This window comes from Mesoplodon bidens, assembly GCF_964165515.1.
Source record: "Mesoplodon bidens genome assembly, chromosome: 16".
Lineage (NCBI taxonomy): Eukaryota > Metazoa > Chordata > Mammalia > Artiodactyla > Ziphiidae > Mesoplodon > Mesoplodon bidens.
The window spans coordinates 75,436,290-75,461,479 of NC_138173.1; the positions used below are offsets into that span (position 1 = coordinate 75,436,290).

Below are 25,190 nucleotides of genomic sequence, written 5' to 3' on the forward strand. Positions count from 1 at the left end.
AAATGAATTTCTATAAAAAGCAAACCACTTAATGAGCAGAACTGAAAAGTTACGTGATTCATTTAAAATAATTTCACAGTATAATTCTGTACGTTGAAGAAGAATCATTGGTACATAAGATTCTTCCTTCTACAATATCACATTAGGGACCATAATTTTAACACTGTGTTATTAGCTTATTTTGGTTTCATCTGTCATTGTCAGCAATGCAGTTTTTAAGCTTGATAACAAAACATTTTTCTTAACATATCTCATCTGACTCCCGTCACTGATTTACAGGAGGCCTAAATAAAAGAGCCACCGGAGTACACTCCAGAGTGCACCCTGCAGGGTAAGACCCCGGGAGGCCACATTCTGGGCCTGCGGCTGGAGACTGACAGCCAGTACTTCCCCTCTGCCTACAGAAAAGGCACCTTGGTCCTCCCAGGGTCGGAAAGACATAGAAAAAAGAGACTAATTAACTCTTTAGTTGGTTTAAAGAAAAAATGCACATGTTTTTAGATAGTGCTTTTCCCACTCTCTGAAGTTGGGCCTGATTATTTATTGCATAATTGAAAATAGTTATTTTGAAATGTGGTAAAGCTGAAGTAGTTTTCTTCAGTATATTATAAATTACAGAGACTGTCCATACATTTTCTGGCAAAACTAAGCAACTATATGGACTATTTCACAGTTTTTCTCCTTACTGGCAAGAAAAACCAGAACCCTAAAATAGACTAACAAGAAACATTCTGCATTCATGTATAATTCTTTTCCATACTGAGAAAATATTTACACTTCTAAGTGCCTCTAGGCTACTAGCAAAAACCAGTGGGAAAGGGCAATGCTGACCCCCCGGAGGCTCTGGCTGCTGGTCCCGGGGCAGGACAGGCTCAGTGTGCTTGGAGAACCACTCCCCAGCCATACCTCATCCACAGCCCTGGGTGGGCCTTTTCAACAGCTGCGGTGGAAGACAGAACCCAGGGGACAGTACTGAGAAAATATCACGATTAAACTAGAATTGCGAAGGAGTAAAGAATCTTCATCTTCCAAGAACAAGGTGAAATAAAGAAAACTACAAGATGACAAGAGCAGAATTTTACCACCAAAGACACATATAAAAGAACTTCTAAACAATATACTTTAAGAAAAAGAGAACTGCTATCAGAAGACAGGCTGAGCTACAACAATGAATGTTTAACCAACACAGTAATAAACAAGTAGGTCTGCAGGACCCCACCCTACACACCCAAAGTGCTGGAGGTGAAGAGGGCTGACCCAATGCCGCCCGCAGGTGGGGATGCTGGACCTGGACTGAGCTGGGACCTGAGGGAGGGTGGGTTGTGCCATTCACTCCCTGGCTCTTGTCAGATGCCCACTCTGCAGTCTTGGGCCACCAGGCTTTGATTCAAGACACTTGGGAGCTTCAGGAAGTCAGAGGAACAGCAGATTGAGACAGCCCAGCAACCCCAGAGTCACTGTCAGATACAGGGCACAAAACAGCTGGCATGAAAAGCTTGAAGAAATAAACGGCACAATCACATACGTGAGCAACAGAGATTACCAGGAATGGAGAGCGTATTACACATCACAGGAAACTGAATTTCTGGAAGTGAAAATTATATGGTGAAGTGAAAAACCGAATGGACAGGGTATGTCAAGAAGACACTACTTAAAAGGGAATTAAGGATTTAGAAGACAAATCTAAAGAAATCACACACACACTGCCACAAGAAATAGAGATGAAAGATGTTAAGAGATATAAAGGCTGAAAAAACATCCAGTTGACAATTAAAGAGATAATGGCATATATTTTCCAGATGAAAACCATGAATCCACAGAATCAGGAAAATACATCTTGTTCCAAGTTGGGCTTATAAAAAAGAAATCCAAGGGCTTCCCTGGTGGCGCAGTGGTTGAGAGTCCGCCTGCCGATGCAGGGGACACGGGTTCGTGCCCCGGTCTGGGAGGATCCCACATGCCGCGGAGCGGCTGGGCCCGTGAGCCATGGTCGCTGAGCCTGTGCGTCCGGAGCCTGTGCTCCGCAACGGGAGAGGCCACAACAGTGAGAGGCCCGTGTACCGCAAAAAAAAAAAAAAAAAAAAAAAAGAAATCCAAGCCTAAGACATGGTGAAACTAGAAAAGACCAAAAACAGGAGATTCTTCAACTTTTTTTATGTTTATAGTTTCTTTCTAATAAATGACTGGAGAAAAATGATCTTACACTAGTCCACAGAGAAAGTCTCAACAAAAGCCAAAGAAACTCTTATCACAGAGACCATACTCTCTGATCATAATGCAATTAAGCTAGAAGTTAATTTTAAAAAGAAAGTCAGGGCTTCCCTGGTGTGCAGTGGTTAAGAATCCACCTGCCAATGCAGGAGACTCAGGTTCGAGCCCTGGTCCAGGAAAATCCCACATGCCGCAGAGCAACTAAGCCCGTGAGCCATAACTACTGAGCCTGCACTCTAGAGCCCACGAGCCACAACTACTGAAGCTCACATGCCTAGAGCCCGTGCTCTGCAACAAGAGAAGCCACTGAAATGAGAAGCCCGCGCACCGCAACGAAGAGTAGGCCCCGCTCACCACAACTAGAGAAAGCCTGCGCACAGCAACAAAGACGCAGCTCAGCCATATATAAATAAATAAACAAATAAATAAATTTATTTATTTATTAAAACAAAAAGTCAAAAAATAGCCACACATTTGGAAATGTAAAAATAGAAATAAATCCACAAAACTTTCAGAACAAACATTAGGTCTTGAAATGCACAACCAGAATGAAAATAACGGACAGATTTTACCACGTTAAAAAAGAAAAACTTCTGTATGATGAAAAGCTATATAATCATAGTTAAAAGACAAAGTGGGGACTTCCCTGGAATCCACCTGCCAATGCAAGGGTCACGGGTTCGATCCCTGGTCTGGGAAGATCCCACATGCCACGGAGCAACTAAGCCCGTGCGCCATAACTACTGAGCCTGCGCTCTAGAGCCTGCGAGCCACAACTACTGAGCCCGCGTGCTGCAACTACTAAAGCCCAGGCACCTAGAGCCCATGCTCCACAACAAGAAAAGCCACTGCAGTGCTCGCTTCGGCAGCACATACACTAAAATTGGAAAGATACAGAGATTAGCGTGGCCCCTGCGCAAGGATGACATGCAAATTCGTGAAGCGCTCCATATTTTTAAGCAGCTGCATAGCACAGGGAGATCAGCTCAGTGTTTTGTGACCACCTAGAGGGGTGGGATAGGGAGGGTGGGAGGGAGATGCAAGAGGGAGAAGATATGGGGAAATATGTATATGTATAGCTGATTCACTTTGTTATAAAGCAGAAACTAACACAGCACTGTAAAGCAATTACACTCCAATAAAGATGTTAAAAAAAAAAAAGCCACCTCAACGAGAAGCCTGCACACTGCAACAGAGAGTAGCCCCCGCTCACCGCAACTAGAGAAAGCCCGCGCGCAGCAACAAAAACCCAACGCACCCAAAAATAAATAAATAAATAAAAGACAAATTGGGAGAGAATATATACAACAAATATTACGAACCACGGGTTAGTGTGACAAAGATCTCAATAAGAAAAAAGCATAAACATAATGGAAAACAGATGAAAAGTACAATTTACAAAAGGAATATAAAACGGCCCCCAAATGGGAAGGTGTTTAAACTCTCTCCTCCGGATAATGATCCCAACGATAATTACGGGCAACATTTATTCAGCGCTGGGCACTAGATTAAGCTCTTGACATGATTCTCTCTCTTAACTCCCCACATCAACCCAATATGTAGGTAGGTATCACCACGGTCCCTACTGTACAGATTTGGAAACAGAAACCCAGGGCTTTGCTGATCCAGGACAGTAAGTGGAAGAGCCAGCCAACAGGCGAGCAACCTGCTGCAAGAGCCCCGTCCATCGCCCCACTTCTCACGCTGAGATGGGGCAGTGAATTCACACACCTTACGCCATTAGGAAGGACCCCTATGGCGAGGCAGAAGGAGAGGACCTCAGAGAGCAGGTACAGCAAACCAGCCCAGTAACAGCCGGGAACTGGAAGCCTCTCACACTGCCCCTTCTTTTCCTTAACCATCATGTTTACTTAATTTAAATATCTTACATATAGAATAACTAATACAAAATGGCCATTTTTGGAATAACATAATTCCGTTTTTCATCAATATCCTCTAAGGAGGCCTCTAATTGACAAAATCACACTGTACTGCTTTGTTCTGTTTGCAGGTGGCAATAGTCAATAGTCATCATGTCTGGTGATTCCCACACTTTCCATGCCACTGACCCCACAGACACTCTGACGTTCTGAGGGACTGATTAATACTCCAGTGGGCCCTCTTCCACATATCTGTTCTCCTGCCGCCTCCATTTCTGTAATTTTTAGAAATAAGCCAAATTCACACCAACTTTAATGCAATTTTTTTTTTTTTTTTTTTTTTTTTTTTTTTTTTTTTTTTTGCATTACGCGGGCCTCTCACTGTTGTGGCCTCTCCCGTTGCGGAGCACAGGCTCCGGACGCGCAGGCTCAGCGGCCATGGCCCACGGGCCCAGCCGCTCCACGGCATGTGGGATCTTCCCGGACCGGGGCACGAACCCGCGTCCCCCGCATCGGCAGGCGGACTCTCAACCACTGCGCCACCAGGGAAGCCCAACTTTAATGCAATTTTTGACTCTCATTTCAAATAAATCTTGAACTTAACGCTCCTCTCTCCAAATATACCTCCAAATCCATCTTGATGGATACCTGCTTCTTCATTTTCTTTCTTTTTACAGACTTTTCTTGTTGCCAAAAACATGCAAATGTATTATCCACGGAGATTTCCCCCAGGTACCTGTTCTCTTCATTCCCATGACACCTCTGGCTCTCACCCAGCTGCCATGGCTCAGTTACCCTTCCCGTTCCGACGTGGGCCTCTCACAAAGACAGGCTGGGACACAGTCCACATCACAGTGGCCCTGAGGACAACTCTCTGACAGCCGGGCACGCTACAGTGCAAGCCACTGACCTGGCCCTCCTTCTCCAACTTCGCACAACGATTCACCTTTTTAGATCATCTCTAAGTACCTGTTGGCTTTTTCCTCTTCAATTCTCTCTTTTTTTTTTTTTTTAAGAAATGGAAAATTTTATTTGAGCCAAATTGGAGGATTATAACCTGGGAAGAGCATCTCAGGAAGCTTTGAGAACTGTTCCCAAGATAAACTTTTCATTTTAGAATAGTTTTAGATTTACAGAAAAGCTGCAAAGACAGTACAGAGAGTTCCTTGAATAGCCCACACCTGGCTTTCCCTCGCATTACTACGGCACCTCTGTCGTAACTGATACATCACTTGTGATACGTCATTGCTAACAAACCCTACGCTTTCAGATCTCATCAGTGTTTTCCCTAATGTCAGTTTTCTGTTTCACAGGATCCAATTTAATCATCACATCTCCTCAGATTCCTCTTGGCTTGTGTCAGTTTCTCAGATTTTCCTTGACACCTTTGAGTAGTACTGGTTTGGTAATTTGTAAAACGTCCCTCATCTGAGAATTACCTGTTTTTCGCAAGTCTGGATTGGGTTTTTAGGTTTTGGGGAAGCAGACCACAGAGATGAAGTGTCATTCTCAACAGATCACATCAAGGGCACACATGCCATCAACATAACTGTTGGTGTTGATGCTGACCTTGACCACCTGGCTGAGGGAGCGCCTGCCAGATGGCTCCACTGTCAGGTTACTTGCACACCCTTCCACACTGTATTCCTTAGACACATGTCACTAAGCAGAGCCCACACTACAGGGTGGGCTTTTATGATCTGCCTCCTCAGGCTGTATCTATATAAATCACTTAGAATTCTTCTGGGTGGGAGATTGATCACTTCTCTCTATATTTATTTATTCAATTATTTATATTCATATAGGCCCATGGATATTTATTTCATACTCTGGGCTATAACCCAAAACTAAGTCATTCATTGTTGCCCAAATGCCCTACCTTTGGTCACTGGGACTCCAATCTGATGCTCTGACAGAGCCCCACCATCTGCTTTTCTGAGCACTTGCTCCTTTCCAGCTCTACAAGATGCTCTAGGCTCATCATACATCTCCCCCTGCCCCTCGGATCAGGAGTCCTGCTTCCTTTCATTGAAGAATGATATGAGAAACCAAGATCTAGGCACTGGCTACCGTCAGAGATTTTTCTTTAAGCTGTGGTTTTAGTGATTTTATAACATAGAAAATAAACCAACATTTCTGTTTCCTTTTTCATTTAAATAACACAAATGTTCCCTCAGAACTGAAAATCAACACGCCCCAACCAACTTACCCTCCTTCCCTTCAAACACAAAATTGTTTCTGCGACTGACATGCCCACTGGCAATTTTAAACAAAAACCTAAACCACCTAAACCACAGTGAATGTTGGTTTTTGGGTTTTTTTTTTTTAATGTTATCAATGATACTGTTGCTTCTACGCTGTCAACTGAAGGGCAGGGAAAATTCTACTTAAAATCGTTCTGCCTACGAAGCTATCCCAACTGATCTCTAAAAGTTTTCATTCAACTCTAACAACTCCGTGTTTTATCCTTATTTAATCTGTTAGGAGGCACAACATTATGTGATGGATGTGTCCATAAACACACAACCACAAATATTTAGTGAGTGCCTTATACACGGCACACTGTCATGAAACTTACGTCATGCTAATACAGTAGGTCCAGAAATCAAGGGATGAATCCGCCTCGCAACGAGACAGGCTGCCCGGGGCACTACCTCACTTGTCACAATTGGGACAAAGGAGGCTTGTGTGATTGCAAAATAACTATCACGTCTACCACCAGTTATTAGTGCAAATGGTCGGACCTGCTCCATAACTAATTCCCCCAAATATTTACTCCTACTTTTATTTTCAAATGACCGTACTTCCCCTGTAAAATCCTGTTTTCAAAATGGTGGGATATTATACTTTCACCGTGTGATAGCAGTTGGGCTAACCTGGAAAGTCAAATAAAATCCAAAGCCATGTCAAGTCTCTATTATTGCAGAGTACTTATGGACAACCTTTTACTTCACTGTAGTAACATCTTCCAAGTAGCACAAGAATTTCAGTAATAATATGGTCAGGAAAAGTGTTGGCAAAAAGTTGCACCATTGTTAATGAAAATAAAACTGGAAATAACAAATATCAGTGATTTTTTTGCTGAATTAATTATCAACAGATAAAGTGCAGAACTTTCAGCCTCCCAAGACATAAGCCCCACTTTGTCTTATATGCATTTTAAATACTCTAACGTAACAGTCTAACGACTGTTAACTTCACTATTGGAAAAATATTCAGTTATCCTAAATTTTCTGATACATGAGCCACAAAAAACTCCCATCTTTCCACTTTTTTTTAACTAAGGGAAAAAAAACCCTTAATAAACTTATAAAGAGAATATAAATAATAACAATTTCATAGTTCAATATAAATTAGAAGTGAAACTCCATCCCAATATGGTTAAATCTACAGAGACAGAAGAGTTTATTATTTATGTGTTAACATGCCAAAGAATATTAACCTTAAGACATTTATCAACAAATTTAAATGTTTGCTAACACAATTAACGTCACCAAGAATTCATTTCTTAATAAAACTTTCCTCTTCCGGATATAAAAGTTTTAGAAACAGTAGTGTTTCAGATTTAATATTAAGTTTTAAGTAAAGATAAACCAGTAAAATCTACAGTTTGAAAAGTGACTTAGCTCTGAATGCTTGCAGGCAGCGCCTGGACGTGCCGCACTTACTCTAATACTTCATAGTTAGACTTCTTCTCCAGGGCGTTGCCCCGCATCTCCCAGTACGACCGCCTAAAAGCAGAGAAGATACACACTCATAGATTGGTATTGGGAATGTATGCGATGTTAAATGATTAAAAACCGTGAAAGGGGGGTATCTAACTACTATGTGGCTAAGCCACAAACATTCTGATAAACAACAAATAAAGAACAAATTTGATTCGCAGCATTTTTCCTACATCCTAATGCAGCATAAATCAGTTAACACAGACCGTATCTCTATTGAACAGTCTCACGTTCCCTTTTGATGTGAAGCAGGTCTGGCTCTTTGCAAAATGAGAAACCAGATTCCAGCTGTAAAAGAGATCAGCTACATTCGCTACTTTTACTTGGCCTTTCCTCAAGGGACAGTGCCAGGAACCCCAGGCTGCCCCTGTGGCCGGTGCGCACCCCACCTGCTCCTGGGAAGACCCCCAGTGACTAAGGACACAGCATGGGCCCTGAAGCAGAGCCATCGCAGTGGGCTAGTCCAGGTAACGGGCGCCAGGCTCTGCAGAGCAGTGCTGCCTATCTCGCTGAGTGTTCACAGTCTGAATTTTACCTCTTATTCCAAGTCACATGTTCAAGCAATTTCAGGTCTTACTGCAACCAAGTCCTTTCTCTGCAAAATCTGCCCCAAGTGGGTGGGATTCTCTACGTGTACACAGTTATCTCACAAAGGGACAAGGTCTAGCTCGAGCTGCTTTGGAACACACAGATGTTACAAATCATCTGAAGTGATTTCCCAGGAGAACGTGTAATCAACAAGACTTTCAAACTTGTCTGTAATAACATGAATACTGGTTTTGCTTTTTAAATTTGACTTTTTCTTTGGCCTACTTAAAATCGAAAGTACTAGATTTCGACAAAAAATTTTAAAGGGCCCAAAAAGGATCACTTAATTTGTTCTCCTGTTTTCTCTTCATGTGGGGGAGGAGTTTGGGAGGGGCAGCTGGACGGATGACTACTTTGTCACGTTTTTGCTTCAGAGTTCAAAAATCAGTGACCTCAGACAGGGGAGAGGAGGAGAAGGATAAACGTAACATGGAGAGGCCAGAGTGGGAGGGGAACCCAGAGATGCACACATGCCATTCACGTAGGGCCTGATGCTTCTGGACCCCTCTTCCAAGTAATACATCACAGCATTGTCTGTGGGAAGGAAAGAGCGCCAAGTTTGCTTCCCAAGCAAAAACTGTAAAGGCCAGGAACGGGAAGAGACCAGTGAGAGATGGCTTTTTTTTTTACTGGGATGTATAATCAAGGTTGAAAACAAATTTTAATGAAGAGTTGAGAGTTATACTTAAAGATCTTTGGGTCCTTGTAGGAACCGTTATTTGATAGCCTTATATAATATAAAAAACAGTGATCTCTCGGGAAAATTATCACTAACTGTTTTGAGTACACATAATCAAATTTTAGCTAATTTAACCAACACATCTTCAACTAGCAGCCTGGGGTAAATTTTTTTTTTTTGGCTGCGTTGGGTCTTCGTTGCTGCACACGGGCTTTCTTTAGTTGCGGCGAGCGGGGGCTACTCTTTGTTGCGGTGCACGGGCTTCTCACTGTGGTGGCTTCTCTTGTTGTGGAGCATGGGCTCTAGGCGTGCGGGCTTCAGTAGTTGTGGCTCACGGGCTCAGTAGTTGTGGCACACGGGCTTAGTTGCTCCGTGGCATGTGGGATCTTCCCAGACCAGGGCTCAAACCCGTGTCCCCTGCATTGGCAGGCGGATTCTTAACCACTGTGCCACCAGGGAAGCCCCGAGCCGGGGTAAGTTTTAATTAAAATTATACCTGACAAAGGTAAAATATTTCTTTCACTCAAAGTTTTAAATAGTGGCACAGAATATATGACAAATGGTGACAAATGTTATCAGAAATAAGAAATACATTCTCATCCCCCATAGTGGCAGCCATTAGACATATATGGCTATTTATGTTCAAATTTAAACCACACTGCACATCTGAGTACTCAGTATCCACCTTGGCTGGTGGCTGGCACATGGGATCTCACAGATACTGAACATTTCCTTCATCACGGAAGGTTCTATTGGGGAGCTCAGCCTTAGACTTGCTTACATACTTGTACTCTTATAAATCATTCAATTCTAAATATAATATTTTAAAAGATTCTAAAATGAGCAATGTCAACATAATTCAGAATATTTTCAAATTTTACTCGTTTTATTCAGTATTTTATTGATAATCTTTATCAGGAAAGGAAAATACCTAGAAAAAATAACAGAAAACATTGTTGAATGAAGACCTCAATGTCTAGTTACCCCCTTACCGTATTTCTAGACAACCCAACTTCAAAGCAATGTCCTGGTCCACTTGATCAGCGATCTCCAACATATAATCGCTCTTCACCTACAATAAAAAGGAATGGGTAAAATAATGTTGCTGTAAGAAAATATGTTTTAAACTTAGTCATTAAGTAAATGTTTACTGGGTGCCATTTACATGCTTTATACACACTGTGTCAATAATCACACTAGATGCTGGATATAAAATGAGTAATACCAAAGACTAGTTAAAGAGTCAAACAGTCTTCCTTTATGAAGAACATATATGATCTATGAGCACTTAAACATCATGTGAATCACAATAACATCAAGCTGCTTTCTACCCTCCATGTTGTCAAAGGGAAAACCAGAAGGGAGATCTCCATTTCCAGGCAAATTTGCAGTGCCTATATTTTCTGAACTCGGACTACAGTCCCAGCACCACTTTTTGGACCTCAATGCAAAGGTAAAGAAAACTAACATTATTTCAAAATCCATTTAATCCTCAACTGATGTGCTTCCACCTAACCATCGACTATAAGTGATTAATCTGCAAAGTGACAACATGCTTGAAGTGTGATATAAAGAGAAGGATCTAACAAATTGCACAAAGGCCTTCCAACCAATGACTGTGAGGGACTGATATCAGTATCTGAGAGCACTGATCAGTGTGAAGATGTTTTCAGAGATGAAATATGTAAAATCTCACAGCTTAGCATCAAGAGATCAAGATCTGCAATTGATTTTGACAACAGGGAGCACTCATTCTGAACCTCGATTAAGTGAAATGTTACTCCTCCCCCAAAAAGGAACTCTGTTCCTCTCATTAGTAGACCTGTATTACAAAAAATCTGCACTCAATTATTATATTATGAATTTCACCAATACGAAACTCCGTGGAAATCTGCCTTGTCTCGTTATATAAGTATTTCATAATACCCTCCCCTCCATTTGGCCTCCTGATCCTCAACCCTAAAATATTTACTCTCTGGTCCTTCACAAAAAAAAGTATGTGGCTTCCTAGCCTGTAAGTTCGCTTGTTCAAAAGATTTCTAGTCCCAAGTTAGCTACTTTGCCAACCTTAGAGTGGTAGCTCATAACCTAACCTTGAAAAGACCCCCAAAGCTCCCAACCTCCTTCTTCCCGTTATTTTAATTCCCTGGCAAGACCAACAAATACTGAAACCAGCCACCCACCTCCTTCTCCACGCTTACTGCTGAGCAACTGGAGAAACTCTGCTCTGTGCTTCGCTTTACGTTCATGACGACAAACCTCAAACGATCGCCTGAGACTGCTGGGAAATTCAGCAATGCCTGCCCAGGAAGCTGGGCAACACACTGATCCACACTTTCTCCAGTCAACCAGCCACAGCTCTTTCTTACAGAGAAAATAAAAGTCTCCACACGGGGACGCCCTCTTTAACGTGCCAGAACCTATAACCCGAGGGGCGTGTGTGCTCATGTACTCACTCCTCTCAGGATGGGGGCGAGGCCCGCTAGGCCAGCAGCGATCTATTTCTGACCTAAACGCCATTTCCTCTGAAACCTTTGCTCTATTTTCTGCATTAGCACCTCTACCTAGGTGGTCCATAAACACTGACTGACTGAAGACTGAGCAAATGAGTGAAGGAATAAAGTCATCAATCTAGGGTTCGGACACCTCTGGGCATAAATGTTATTTTCCATAGGAGTTACCAGCAACAGTGATTTCTATTCCTTAAATATAGCAGGCATTTAAGACTGATTCAATAGAACTGAATTATTCAACCCACTAAATTAAGTAAAAAGCTTTGATTCTAGAATCACTCTGTTTACACTTCAATTGGCTCTTTCTCCTCTGTAGCAAAAAATAAATCCAAATTTTAAAACTAACTTTTTTGCATCATAAGTAGGTTTATTACTAAACACAAAAATGGAGAGATAAATAAAGACTGTATTTATGTGAGTTAGAGAAACACCACAGTTGTTCTGACTGAAGCATTCAGTGCATCTTAGCTTACGGTTTGGTGCAGACTATGAAGCAAACAGAGAACAGCAATTCCATGTTGAGGAAAATGCATTAGTACAAAACGATCTTAAGATTAGTTACTATAATTTTTAAACGCTATTCAAAGACAGAAAAATGTAATCACATACTTTATTCAGTCATCAAAACCAAATTCATATTAGTTGCAAAAATGAAAAAAAAGAGAAAATTAACTTAACGATCTTTATGGAAAATCCCTTTATTTATGAACATGACTTAAAAGTTCTGAGAGTTGTTTTTCTTACAGCAACAATCTACTACTCTTGACTCAGAGCTGTATGACTATGGCCTGAGGCCCATTCACTGTGTGCAGTGATCCATGTTTTCTGCCAAGTGTGTTGATCCATGATGGAACCAGCCATCTCAGCAGACCCTCCCCTCCTTATCCCACCCTGTGGCAGCTGCCCTCTGTGAGGACAGAGAGCAACCCCCCTGCAAGGTCCCTGTCACCCAGGCTCCAAAGGGGGTGTTCTCTGAACCACTGTGCACCTCACGTCCTGATGTTGGGCTCATGCAATTTTCTTCAAAATGTAGGGTTTTTAACACTCAGTGTTCATTTCTTTATAAAACATTTCTAACTTTCATGCTTTCATTTGTGAAATAAATGCAATTTATTGAACATTTAAGTGTGCGTATATATAGCTATATAGTTGCTTACAGTAAATATACTCACATTGCCGTGTCAGACAGATTTATACATAACTTGCATTTAATATTCACAGCATCACTGTGAGTTGGACCCTACTATAATCCCCAATTAAGAGCCTCAGAAAGAACCTAAAAAGAATGAAGATGATAGCAGAGGAACTACTTACTATTCCAGGGGTTAGGTATTATGCTGTTTTAGATACATTATTTATAGTCTGTACAATAACTCTTCAAGATAGGCCTTAGTCCTATTTTATACATAAAAAACAGAAAGCTTAATTACTCAAAATTAATGTACTCAAGGTCACACAGCAAGCGTTAAAGTTAAAACTCAAAAACCCATCCGCTCGGGCTTCCCTGGTGGCGCAGTGGTTGGGGGTCCGCCTGCCGGTGCGGGGGACACGGGTTCATGCCCCGGTTCAGGAAGATCCCACATGCCGCAGAGCGGCTGGGCCCGTGAGCCATGGCTGTCAATTGAGCCTGCGTGTCCGGAGCGTGTACTCCGCAACGGGAGAGGCCACAGCAGTGAGAGGCCCACATACCGCAAAAAATAAATAAATAAATAAAAAACCCATCCGCTGACCCCCATAACTCAAGCTTCAGTGTGTTGCTATACCTTCTTGCGAACTCTCAGAAAGTGTAGGTATTCTCCACTAGAAGGAAGATTAATGACCAGTAAGGACCACAGCTCATAACCCTGGTAGCCCCAGGGTGTAACATGATGGCTTCACATGCATGTCTTAGTTTGTTTTACCACTGTCATTGTGTTGTATTCTTTTTTATATCATGGATTACTACTGTTTATTAACTCCAAATCCAGCAAATTTCCAAGAGTCTTTCAAGCAAAGATCTCTGAATGTTGTTCTTTGTTTTATTAAATTAATTTGTTTCCATATTGATGTCAATTTCCTGCTTAAAAAATAGGATGTATCTGGACTTCCTTCTGTGGGCAAGTATTGTATTTACATTCATGAGTTTTTTCACCTTATTCTGCAACAGAACTAAAGTACAGGTTTTAATATAAAAACCACTCACATCTCTAATAAATGTACTAATCCTAAATTGCTCCATAATTTATTCCATATGCCAAGTCAATGCTGTGGCTACCACATGAGATCTTTTGCCTTGTTTTGGTCTCTTCTGAATATTCTGTCAGCTGCATGAATTTATCAAATAGACCTGAAAGTCCTTGATAGTGTGTGTAAAGAAAATGGGGCTGAGGGCAGACAAATGTGTATATAACCATCTACATCATACACCACCTGAGTGATCCGAGGCAGTCGGCCCAGTTGGCTCAACTGTCAGGCACTCCTCCCTGAGTTCTGTGAGGGCACAAAGCGGAGTGTTGGTATGCAGAAGGAACCCAGTGGCAGTTCTCAATTAAAACAAACTCCTTGATTTTCTCTTGTGTACGTAAGCTACAAAAATATATAAATTAAAGAATTATGCTATCTTACTGAGTCAAATGCTTTTTCCACAACTGAGTAAGTCATTTAACAGGTATTCATTCAACAAATATTTACTGAATGCCTACCAAGTGCCAAGATACAGCAGTGAATAAAACTTGTATATGGAATTTACAGGGACATAATGGTGGGTAAATTCTGATTGGAAAAGGACTGCTCTGGATGTTAACATTGAGAACAGATTATAAAAGGAGATGACCAAAGCTAGAAAACCTGTATGACAACAAGTGTTTCCGTTGTTTCTTGTTTCTTGTCCATGTATAATGGAAAAGTAACCACAAATATACTAGAGGTACTTGAAGAATCATATCAATTTTTAAAAAGAAGATCTAATGCTGAGAGTGCACGCGCACACACACAAACCAATGTGATTTCTCAAATTCCAAAGGCACATAGTTCCTTTGTTTCTTGGATTTTTTTGACATCTTCTAATAAATCTCATCCAAATTTTTGAACATCAGGGCATTAGCATTAAAACTCAAGCATCACTAGTAAGTCATTCGAGAGAATCAATTAGGCACCTAAAACCCATGTCTTACTGTGTTGTGGACACAATGGTGAATGCTCTCACTGAACGGCACGCTCTATTAGTGGGGGCAACAGATAATAACAGGGAAATACAAGGTGCAGACAACAGACCCGTGACTGCCAGGGGTTAGGGGAGGGGCAGGCTGTGACCAAGCAGCACCAGGGAGCTTCTCTGTGTTGGTGAGACAGTTCTGTGTCTTCATTACAGTAGTAGTCACATGCATCTGTACCTACGATAAAAGTGCATAGAACTACACACACACTCTTACACACAAACACACGAGTGCATGTAAAAACTGGTGAAATCTGAACATGATCTGCAGTCTACTTAGTAGTATTGTGTCAATGTCAATTTCCTTATTTTTATATTGTACTATATCATGATTGTAATGGAAACTGCTTGACTATACACAACTGTCAGAACTTACTGAGCTGTACACTGAAGTTAGTGATTCTTATTGTATGTAAAATTATACCTCAGTAAAACTGATTTTAAAATATTTTTAAAAATCGGATGTTAAATGAGAAATGTACAGGTGTCATGGAAGGCTTTACATAGAAAACACCGCTTAAAATTAAGAGTTAATCACAGACATAGAAAACAATCTTATGGTTACCAAAGGGGAAAGGGAGAGGGGAGGCATAAATTAGGAGTTTGGGATTAGCAGATATAAACTACTACATACAAAATAAACAACAAAGTCCTACTGTATAGCACAGGGAACTATATTCAATATCTTATAATAAACCACAATGGAAAAGAATATGAAAAAGAATATATATATATATATATATATATATGTATGTATGTATGTATGTATGTATAACTGATTCACGGTGGTTTACAGCAGAAACTAACCCAACACTGTAAATCAACTACACTTCAATTTTTTAAAAAAGGAGTTACTGGGCTTCCCTGGTGGCGCAGTGGTTGAGAGTCCGCCTGCCGATGCAGGGGAAACGGGTTCGTGCCCCGGTCTGGGAAGATCCCACATGCCGCGGAGCAGCTGGGCCCGTGAGCCATGGCCGCTGAGTCTGCGCGTCCGGAGCCTGTGCTCCGCAACGGGAGAGGCCACAACAGTGAGAGGCCCACATACCGCAAAAAAAAAAAAAAAAAAAAAAAAAGGAGTTACTGAATGAATAGAAATGATCTAATAAGTCCAGGAAAGGAAAGAGGAGTCATGCAGAAAAATGTTAACTCAGCAGGCCTGGGTTGCTCAAACCCTACACATTCCCAAGATTATGACTGGCTCTTGGCCTCCTGGAGCCTGAACTCCTGAAATGTTCTGATGAGAGTGCCTTTGCCCACCTGAAGCCTCGGGCCACACCTACCAGTCTGACTGGAGAATCTGTATGTACGATGTGATTCTGATGAACACCTGCTTCCTCCCTGGGGCCTGGAGCCTGACTACCTGAGGTCACACAGGCGTTGTACGCCCAGGAGATGGAGCCTGATAAAACCCTTCAACGCCCAAGCTCAGCAGGGTCCCAGGCCGGCGAGCCTCTGCACCTGCTGTCACGCATCACGTGCTGCGCCATGGGACTCCCCTGGGAGGGACCCGGGGAAGCTTCCACTTAACTTCCTCTGGACATCACCCCGCAGACCCCTTCCCCTTGCTGCCTTTCCTCTGTATCCTTTTGCTATAATAAACTAAAACCAGAAATACAACAACCTCTGAGTCCTGTAAATCCTTCTGATGCACGAATGAACCTGAGGGTGGTGCTGGGGACCCTGAGACAGCGGTATTTCTACCAAAGAATCTGTCCAAGGCCCTGAGGTAGACTAAAGGCAAACTTAAAATAGCAGCAGGGAAGAGTGACTGTGGGAGACGGACCATTTCTGCCTCCCATTTCTAAACTCTTTCACAGAGAAGGATGAACAAAAAACTACGGGTTGAACAGCATAAATATGACAGAGTTTACCTAAGTCCTCAATAACCATACAACTTTGTGAATCACCGAAACCATACAGGAGTGGAAAAGGAGAAAAAAAATGTACATTATTAAATCTATTAAAGAAGTACAGAAAATGTATCTTCTAATGAATCAGACTTAGACCTACATTTAATTCTAACTTCTTTCTGGAAAAGGACAGCTAATAATTCCCACATTGAAAATGTCAGGTTTTAAACTAAACCTTCCCACTTGGAGCTTCCATTTCAAAATGTTTCAACTGACAGAAAGCTTTATGGCCAAGAAACTACAGTTAAAGAAATCATTTCTGATAATACAATTATCTAAATAAAAACATGTAAAAGTAAAAAAATTGGAGTAAAATAACAGAAAGATTGACCAACAAAATATAAGTGTGCCCTGGCCCCTTACACATCTCTGCAGTTTAGGTTCCAAACCATAAAGTTAGGGTGCCGGACTCAATGTCTTCTTCAGCTTCCCACTGGAACTTTTTTTTGTCAAATAAACCACGAATTATGTCACAGTTAACGTTTTTTAAGAGCAAACCGATGGATATACTCATTTTAAATCTTAATATATTTGTAGGAGAAAACAATGACAACCTCATGTCAGACACAGGCATCTCAGAAGCTGAAAATGTCAGTGGTACCCAATGGGTCCTACACAAGTTCAGCATCATCGATGCACATTTAGTTAATACAACTTCTTGACTAAACATGGACAGAGCCCTTCAAACTAATGGCCACTACTATTTACAAAAGGTTGCCGATCAAATACACCTTTAACAAATCAGAGAGATAAAGAAGAATAAAATGTTATATGGCAAAGGCAAAATTCAACTTCAAGGCAAAACATACTTTTCTTGCTTTACAATAAGCCGTTAGCTTTGGCATCAAAATTATTTTTTTAGACGCCTGCTCTACAGTGAATAGGGTTATAACAAGGTTCTAGTTTATTTTTAGAGTGTGCTGATTAATATCTTTCAGGATATTCTAAAATGGGTCAAAAACATTTAGTGGCGTGTCACACTGGTAGTCACATTCAGGACATCTTTGAATGAAACTATGTGCATCCACAGAATCATCTCCCACCAGGAACCCAATGCTCAATACACCCACTGACATGTTGTTTTCCTCATGACTCCATCCAAACAAGGGGCATGATGAGTAGTGGGCTTGGGTGAAATTTCAAACTAAGGAATAATAAAATTAAGGTAGTTTATTATAAGTTTTCTTTCCCTTTCATGGGATGGAACTAGTATAGAGGAAATCTAAACATAATTCTTTTGCTTCTATCCTGGTAACAGAACCAAAGTAATAAAAATACTGATTCTTCTAAAACAGAAATAACAGATAGCACTCAAGAGTATGCACTATTTCCCAGTGTAGACCCTCAAGATTCCCGCACATGAAGGTCAACAAAATGCTAGGCTCATAACAAACATGCAAGAAAAACAAGCCGCTGTGAATAAGAGTCAGTGTAGGTCACTACCAACAGATGTAAAGCCCACAGACTCCGGATGTCACAATTCGGATTCAGAATAGAGACATCAACCCCATCGGAAATGATTAAAAAAAAAAAGGAGGGGGCAGAAAAATTAGTTAATACTAAGGGCCATAAAAGATGGCCCGGCAGACTGAAGAACGGGGGGTGGGGGGAGAGATAAAACTTAAAAAATAAATAAAAATCCAACAAATGCACTAGACATCAAATTGGCCACAGCTGAGGAGGGCTGGTGCTCTGAGAGATTTATGTGAATCCAGATCTCAGGGAGACAGGAGTTGAGAACAATGAAGAGGCGTCAGTAGATACAGTCTAAGAAGTTCTGATGGAGATCTCAACTGAAATCTCAGAAGGAATAACTAAGAAGGGAGAAAAGGCGGTATCTGAGCAGACGCCAACGAAGGCATCTCCAGGACCGATTAAAACGACAGGAACCCAGAGGTCCTGGCCACACAACACAGATCAAGCAGGAAAAATAAGTGGGAATCCCACCTAGTTTGTAATAAAACTGCAAAACACTGAGGACAAGTAAGGATCTTAAAGCCACCCAGAGAGAGGAGACAGATGACCTACAAAACAGACTACGACAGCCATTTCTCAACAGCAGCCACAGGGATCATACACAGCAGAGAACACCGCCGAAGTTCTGAGGGAGAACGACTCCCATGTGGTTCTGAACCAGAACCGCGGTTCTCCCAGCAACACCGTCCTTCAAGCAGGAAGAGAGAACAGAGATGCAGGAGCTACGAACAGCACAATGAACAATCTCAAACTGACGGTTATCTACCGAGCTCACTGCACAGCCAGAGGAGACACGTTCACTCAAGAAAGGTGTACCCCTGGCAAAATCTCAACATGCAAGATGACGAAACAAGCCCAAGAAGTCTGAACAACGAGTTCAAATGAACCACAGTCTCTAACCACAGTGCAAATTATCGTGGAAATGAACCAAAAGGGATAAAATTTTAAAGCCCTATGTGATCACTTCCATTTCTACCAACACAGTGGACCCAATGTCCTGGCCACAGTGCTCACTGAAAACAACTAAAAAAGCTGAATAAAATATTTTTTAAAGTCTTCTGAAAAGCTTCTATGAGCTGAATAACAAACGAACAAAACCAAACCAAGAAACCTACTCAAACTAATGACGGAATGCAGAGGGCTCAGGGGAGAGCTAGAGTCAGCTTCTATCCTAAGGCCAGAATTGAGATGTGCACACGTATGCTGTAAAACGTGACAACCAGCAAACAAAAGTAAGAGAATGATAAACACACAATTCAGGACCATGGCTGTCTGCCTGGAGTGAAGGGGTTGGGATGGGGGGGCGTCACAGGGACATGGGGCCAGGAAACATCAGGCATGTTCTCTTCCTCTAGGCAGCGGGGTCAGAGGTATTCATTTTATTACTAAGTATCACACCTTACTAAAGAACACATGTATCAGATGTTACAGAATCTAAACATGTCATCAAAACCTGAGCCCCTTAAAAGTGCATCAATTTAGCTTGGAATTCAGTGAAATCAGATGTATGCATATGTGTATGCATCTTAACATATTTGCATCAAATATTAAATAACTTTAAAATTAAATAATGGGTGTCATCAAATTCTGAGGCCCTTATAAAATAATTTCTCTCAGAATTTGGTGAAAATTTCCACACACAAGTTCTTACAGGTATTTCAGCTGCATTCTCAGTTCAAAAGACTTTGGCTATAAATAGCTGAAGGGCCAATTTTTCATTTATACTTTTTTTTTGGCATGTTTGTTTAAATAGGAGGAAGTTCTGAATTCCTAACTGATTTTTCAACAGTGAAATTAAATCTGTTCCCAAGTTGGGTACTGCCTGGGTAGGATCACCTCTAATAGTTCTCGAAATAACTAAATAAATTCTAGTTCTAGAACTTCCATGCACAGACCAGGACAGACTCTGCACTGAAAGATTATCACAAGAAGTCAAATAAATATAAAATTACTTGCCAAAGCAGCAATGCAAAAATCATATTATTTCTAAAACTTTGTCAGATGAGGGTAAAATAAATGAACATTTTTCTCACATAAACGGAACTATATTACACTCTTTATTTTTTATATGGCCTGTTTTAAACAATAGTGTTTATCATCACAACTTCCATACCCATGAACAGAGCCGCAGTTCACTAGTTATAGGCCTGAATAAGCAGTAACACCGGCCATCAACACGGGAAAGAGGTGTTACTATGACCACACCACTATTTCCCTTAAATTACAAGTACTTGGTAGGATATTATAAAAGCATACACAAAATGAAAGTAATTATTAGGACAGAGATAATTTAAGTGATGTTTTAGAATATTTTCTGGACTTTCTAAAACTGTAATATAAGATTTAACAATTTTAAAAAATTTAAAAGGGGATAGGCGGAAAAGAAGAGAAATTCTAGAAATGGATGAAAGCAGCAGGTGAGGTGGAGGGGCTGGAAGGTTTGCATACAGAGCACATGGGAAGGAAGAGGTGTGTCCCATCCCACAGTGTGCAGCTCACAATTGTATTGTGACACCCAAGTGGAAACGCTGAATCCTCAAAAGCCTGGTACTGTGTACAGACTGAAATTCCAGGTGTTATTGGGCAGGTATATGGTAGACAATCAGACCTCACTTAATCAACATAAAGACCCTATGCAGGAGGTGTTATTTACCTACATGTGAAGACACTAAGGGAGGCACCTGGAGCCACAGAGCTGTGAGATGCAGAACAGGCACAGTATGCGGGCTAACGACACCTCACACCTCTCGGGCTTTATAGAGGCCACTCACCCGAATCACAGACTGCAGTAAGATACGTCCTATTAGTAAGAGGAAATCTGGGATACACTGGTACGTGTGCTAGCTTTTAATCATATACATAGAAGCAAGGTCTTCCAACAGGAAAAAGTAGGACAACCTAGTAACAGCGTGAAAGGAACATAAAAGTTGCCAACTTTTAGGTTAGCCTAGAAATTATAAAAAGGAATAACTGGGAGCTATTTAGGCCCGTCTCATGCATCCTGGAAATCAATGTCACTAAAGGAGTCATAGATATAGATATAGATACCAGTGATATAGATCATCTACGAGAGAGAAGAATACAATATAAATACATCCGCTAACTAAACCCTGTCCCCTCCTTCACCAAAATGGTGCCAAAAATGTTGGGGACCGCTGCGTTAAAGGACAGTTTGCAGGGGAGCCACCTGGACCCCAAACCTCCCCTGTGTTAGCACCTCCGTCCAGGCACGGCCACACCATTTGCGCTTACAAACAGCACAGGACTGAACACAAAGGTGCTGTTTACAGGAAATCCACTAGACTGAGGAATTTAGAAGTACAGATTATGTCATTAATTTCTGCATTCTTGACCCCGAATAGACAGTTAATGAATAATTTTATTAAAATAAAAAATTCCCCAGCATGTTTAATTGCAAAATTGTATGTACAAATGTCTCGCTGATATTCATTAGACTCTTTTTGAACTCTTCACAAATACTTACAAGTAACATTTATTTGACTGGAAAACTGGTTCATTTATGCCACAAGTATTTATTGTCTAACTAATAAGGGGTAAAAAGAAAGCTCCTTTTAGTGTAAAAAAGTCAATTCTGCTGCTTTGTTGTGCAAAGTGTTATTGAGATTATATGGGTATAGTTGGCTCTGAATAAACATCTGACAAATTTGTTGATATTCAGGCATGATAATTACACTTGAATTAAAGACAGAACAGTGGTTGTGTCACTTAGGACTTCCTGTCTCTACTTAAAATAAGTATCTTTTAAGACCTGCCCAAGCATACAAAAATTCAGTGTCAACAATTCATAATTTCTTACTAATTATAAGAATCTCACTGCCCTACGGTGACAAATTTATATTCTCCCAAATGTTAGGTTTAATCTAATTCTAAAATAAAACCATGAAATAAATAGGATTCAAAGAAACAAAGAAAAAAAGTGTTATTAAAGCATCCTCCTGTACCTGTTGATAGAAGAAATTCAGAGTTGGCTTGTCTTCAGTAAACTGGTTTAGAAATCCTTTTGGCAAATAACGAATTCTCAATTCATATCTAAAAAATAATTAACAAAATAAAGCAATTAGAAATAAGTCATTTTCTCAATTCATAGTCTACAATAGTATTTTGAGTATGGCACTGCCAATTACTCTGAAATATTATTTTTAAAATAAGTTAAAATATAATCAATTAATCTGTCAATGTGAATGTTTGCTTTTTCAGCACAAAAAACGTGCCTGTGAGTATATGCTACAGCCCGAGGACTCTGCAGGAGACGGAGCATAATGAGAAGCCCAGAGGGCGCCCAGGAGTCCCTCCAGCCCCAGTGCCCAAGGGCAGCACCACCTTCCGCTCCCCAGAGGTGAGCTCTGCATGCCTGGAGGCACACAGGATGTACTCTCGTGTGTCTGGCTTCTTTCACTCACCAATATGCTCGTGAGACTCCCCCCTATCAAGTAACTGCAGTTTGCTCATAGCTGGCAGTCCTGCACTGTATGATAGACCACAATCATTCATCCACATTACTGTGATGGCCATTTGAGTAGTTTCCACCTTGGGGCTATTAAGAATAATGCTACGAGCACTCTTTATCTTCCTCTAAAAAAGTAATTTTGCTCAGGAAGCCAAACTTCAAGAATGGTCAAAACAAATGAATTTCACCAGAATGCTCTCCCTGTGCCTCATTCTGTGTGTGTGTCCACCCGTAGGAACACTCACATGCATGCCTTTTGGTGAACATATGTACACATCTCTGCTGGATGTAGACCAGGAGCATCATCACTGGATCCTAACGAACACACACATTAGGCAGCGCAGATATTACCAAAGAGTAAGGTAAAGAGCTGCACCAACGTGCACTCCCACAAGCAGCACGGGGTATTCTGGTTCCACTATTCCTCACCTCTACTTGGTACTTCTAACCGTTTCATTTTAGGACCTCTGATATTTACAGCAAGAGTACACAGTGGTTTTAATTAGTACTTCCTTGATGACTAACACAAATGGGCGATTCTTCATTTGATAATTGACCATTTTTGGTTATCTTCTTTTGTGAAGTGTCTGTTAAAGCTTTTGTCCCTTTTTTACTGAGTCGTCTGTGTCGTGTCCCCCACCCCCCCGCACCCTGCCACTGATTTGTAGGTATTCTTTACATGTTCTGGACGTAAGGCCTTTGTTAGACTTAGTGAATATCCTCTCCCACTCTATGGCTTGCCTTTCACTATTTTAATGGTACCTTTTAAGAGTTATTTTTAAAATCTTTTTATTTTAACAGTATCTTTTGAGGAAGAAAGTTTGTGATTTTTATGCAGTCCTATTTATTCCTCTTCTTTTTAATAAATTATCTTAGTGTTTTGTTTATAAAATATTTGCCTACACAAAGGTTATAAAGATATGAATTTTTTCTAAGAGTTTCATAAACTGATCTTTTAAAAATGTATTAGGCTCACAGGGAAAATAACGCAAAGTAATCAGGACAATTCTTTTGGTTCAATTAAGGGTAGAAAAAATGCAAGATACACATACACAAGTTCTGCTGAGATTTTTAAGTGTCCGTCTTATTAAAATACACAATTGCCAAACAATGAGGTTCCATTGTACTTCTGTTCTCTGAAGGAGTTCCAATAACTTACTGCAGATATTTTACATTGGGCAACTACTTATAGAAGCACAATAGGTTTCATTTATTTTGAGTTTAGGACTTACCAGGCACCTTATTCTCTTAATCAACATAATAATCAAAGAACAAAAGTGTACTTATTCACATTCAGCAGACCAGGAGAACGATGCTGGCAAAAGCAAGCAACCAGTTCCCAGGCTGGAAGCTCCAGGATCAAACAGGCTGCAGGAGGCTTTGGTATTAATGTTACTCCATTTTAATGATTAAAAAAAAAAAAAAAACTGGTTCAAAAGTCAAACATTTGGCAGCCTGGCTCCACCTCCACGCTCTTAACATCCAGCATCCTGATGATGACATCAACTAACGTTTAGGGACTACTCAGGATATGACAGAAATTGTGATAAGCATTTTAACCAGATGACTTCTGTTCATCAGCAACAACCCCACGGAAGCAGAAAGAATGTGGGCTCTGGATCAAGACCGCCTGCGCCGGAATTCTGGCTCCATCACTTGCTCACTGTCTGCCATCACCTCTCTGTGCCTCAACTTCCTCATCAGGATGCCAGGAGAAGTGAATGAGCTGTCACTGCACACCACCATAACCATCTTGACGGTTTATCTACCTCATCAGTCACTACTCAACAAAGATTTACTTCGGCACTAACCATCTACAGACACAAGAGGCTGGGAAGACATTAGTGAATCAAACAGGCACAAAGTACCAGCCTTCACAAAGTCTCTATTTTCGTGATGGAAGCCAGACAGCAAACACATAGTATCCCTGAGGTGGTAGGTAATGTGATAAAGGCAAATAAGCCAAATAAGGGGAGTGACAAATGATGAAGTACTATTTTATAAAGGGAATTGGTGAAGGTCACTCTGACTCAGTGATACCGGAAGGAAGATCTAAAGGAAGTAAGGAAGGGAGTTATGCAGTTATGTGCAGGGAGGAAACTGTTGTAAAGGCCCTGAGGCCAGAGGGTGCTTGGGGGCAAATGCAGCTATAGCCCACTGACCGAGGGCAGTGAGTAACAGGGCTTCCGGGAGGTGTGGGGTCAGGAGCCGGCAGATCTCACAGGACCCTGCTGATCATGGTGGTGGCGCACATCCCAGTGAGAAAGGAAGCACCAGGGGCACTGTGGCCAGAGCAGTAACATCACATTACTGAGGCCTAGCCAGGTGGTACTAGGTAGAGCAGACAACAGGGACCAAAGGGAGGCCAGGAGGGGACTGGCCAGAAATAGTGACCAGGTTACTATTTCACCCAATTTTCATAGATGGGGGAGAAAAGAATTTTGGGAATTAGGTAATTTTGCCAAGGTCCCACAGCTATTAGGAGGCAGACCTGGGATTCCACTTCAATGTGCCTGAATGCCCAGAGGCAGAATGAAACTAAGAGAA

The 25,190-nt window shown here is 41.2% G+C and overlaps 1 protein-coding gene across 6 annotated transcripts in view; it reads right to left on the bottom strand.

Annotated features, from left to right (window-relative positions):
• The window catches only part of PTK2 (protein tyrosine kinase 2), a 251,006-nt gene that overhangs the window by 123,983 nt on the left and 101,833 nt on the right, over window positions 1-25,190 (bottom strand). For all 6 annotated transcript variants that reach the window (XM_081258095.1, XM_081258093.1, XM_081258091.1 and 3 more), the window contains 3 exons: window positions 22,138-22,225; window positions 10,076-10,155; window positions 7,760-7,822 (listed from right to left, as the gene is read on the bottom strand). In XM_081258095.1, coding sequence (XP_081114221.1) covers window positions 7,760-7,822; window positions 10,076-10,155; window positions 22,138-22,225 — 231 coding nt within the window. The remainder of the gene's footprint in view (window positions 1-7,759; window positions 7,823-10,075; window positions 10,156-22,137; window positions 22,226-25,190) is intronic.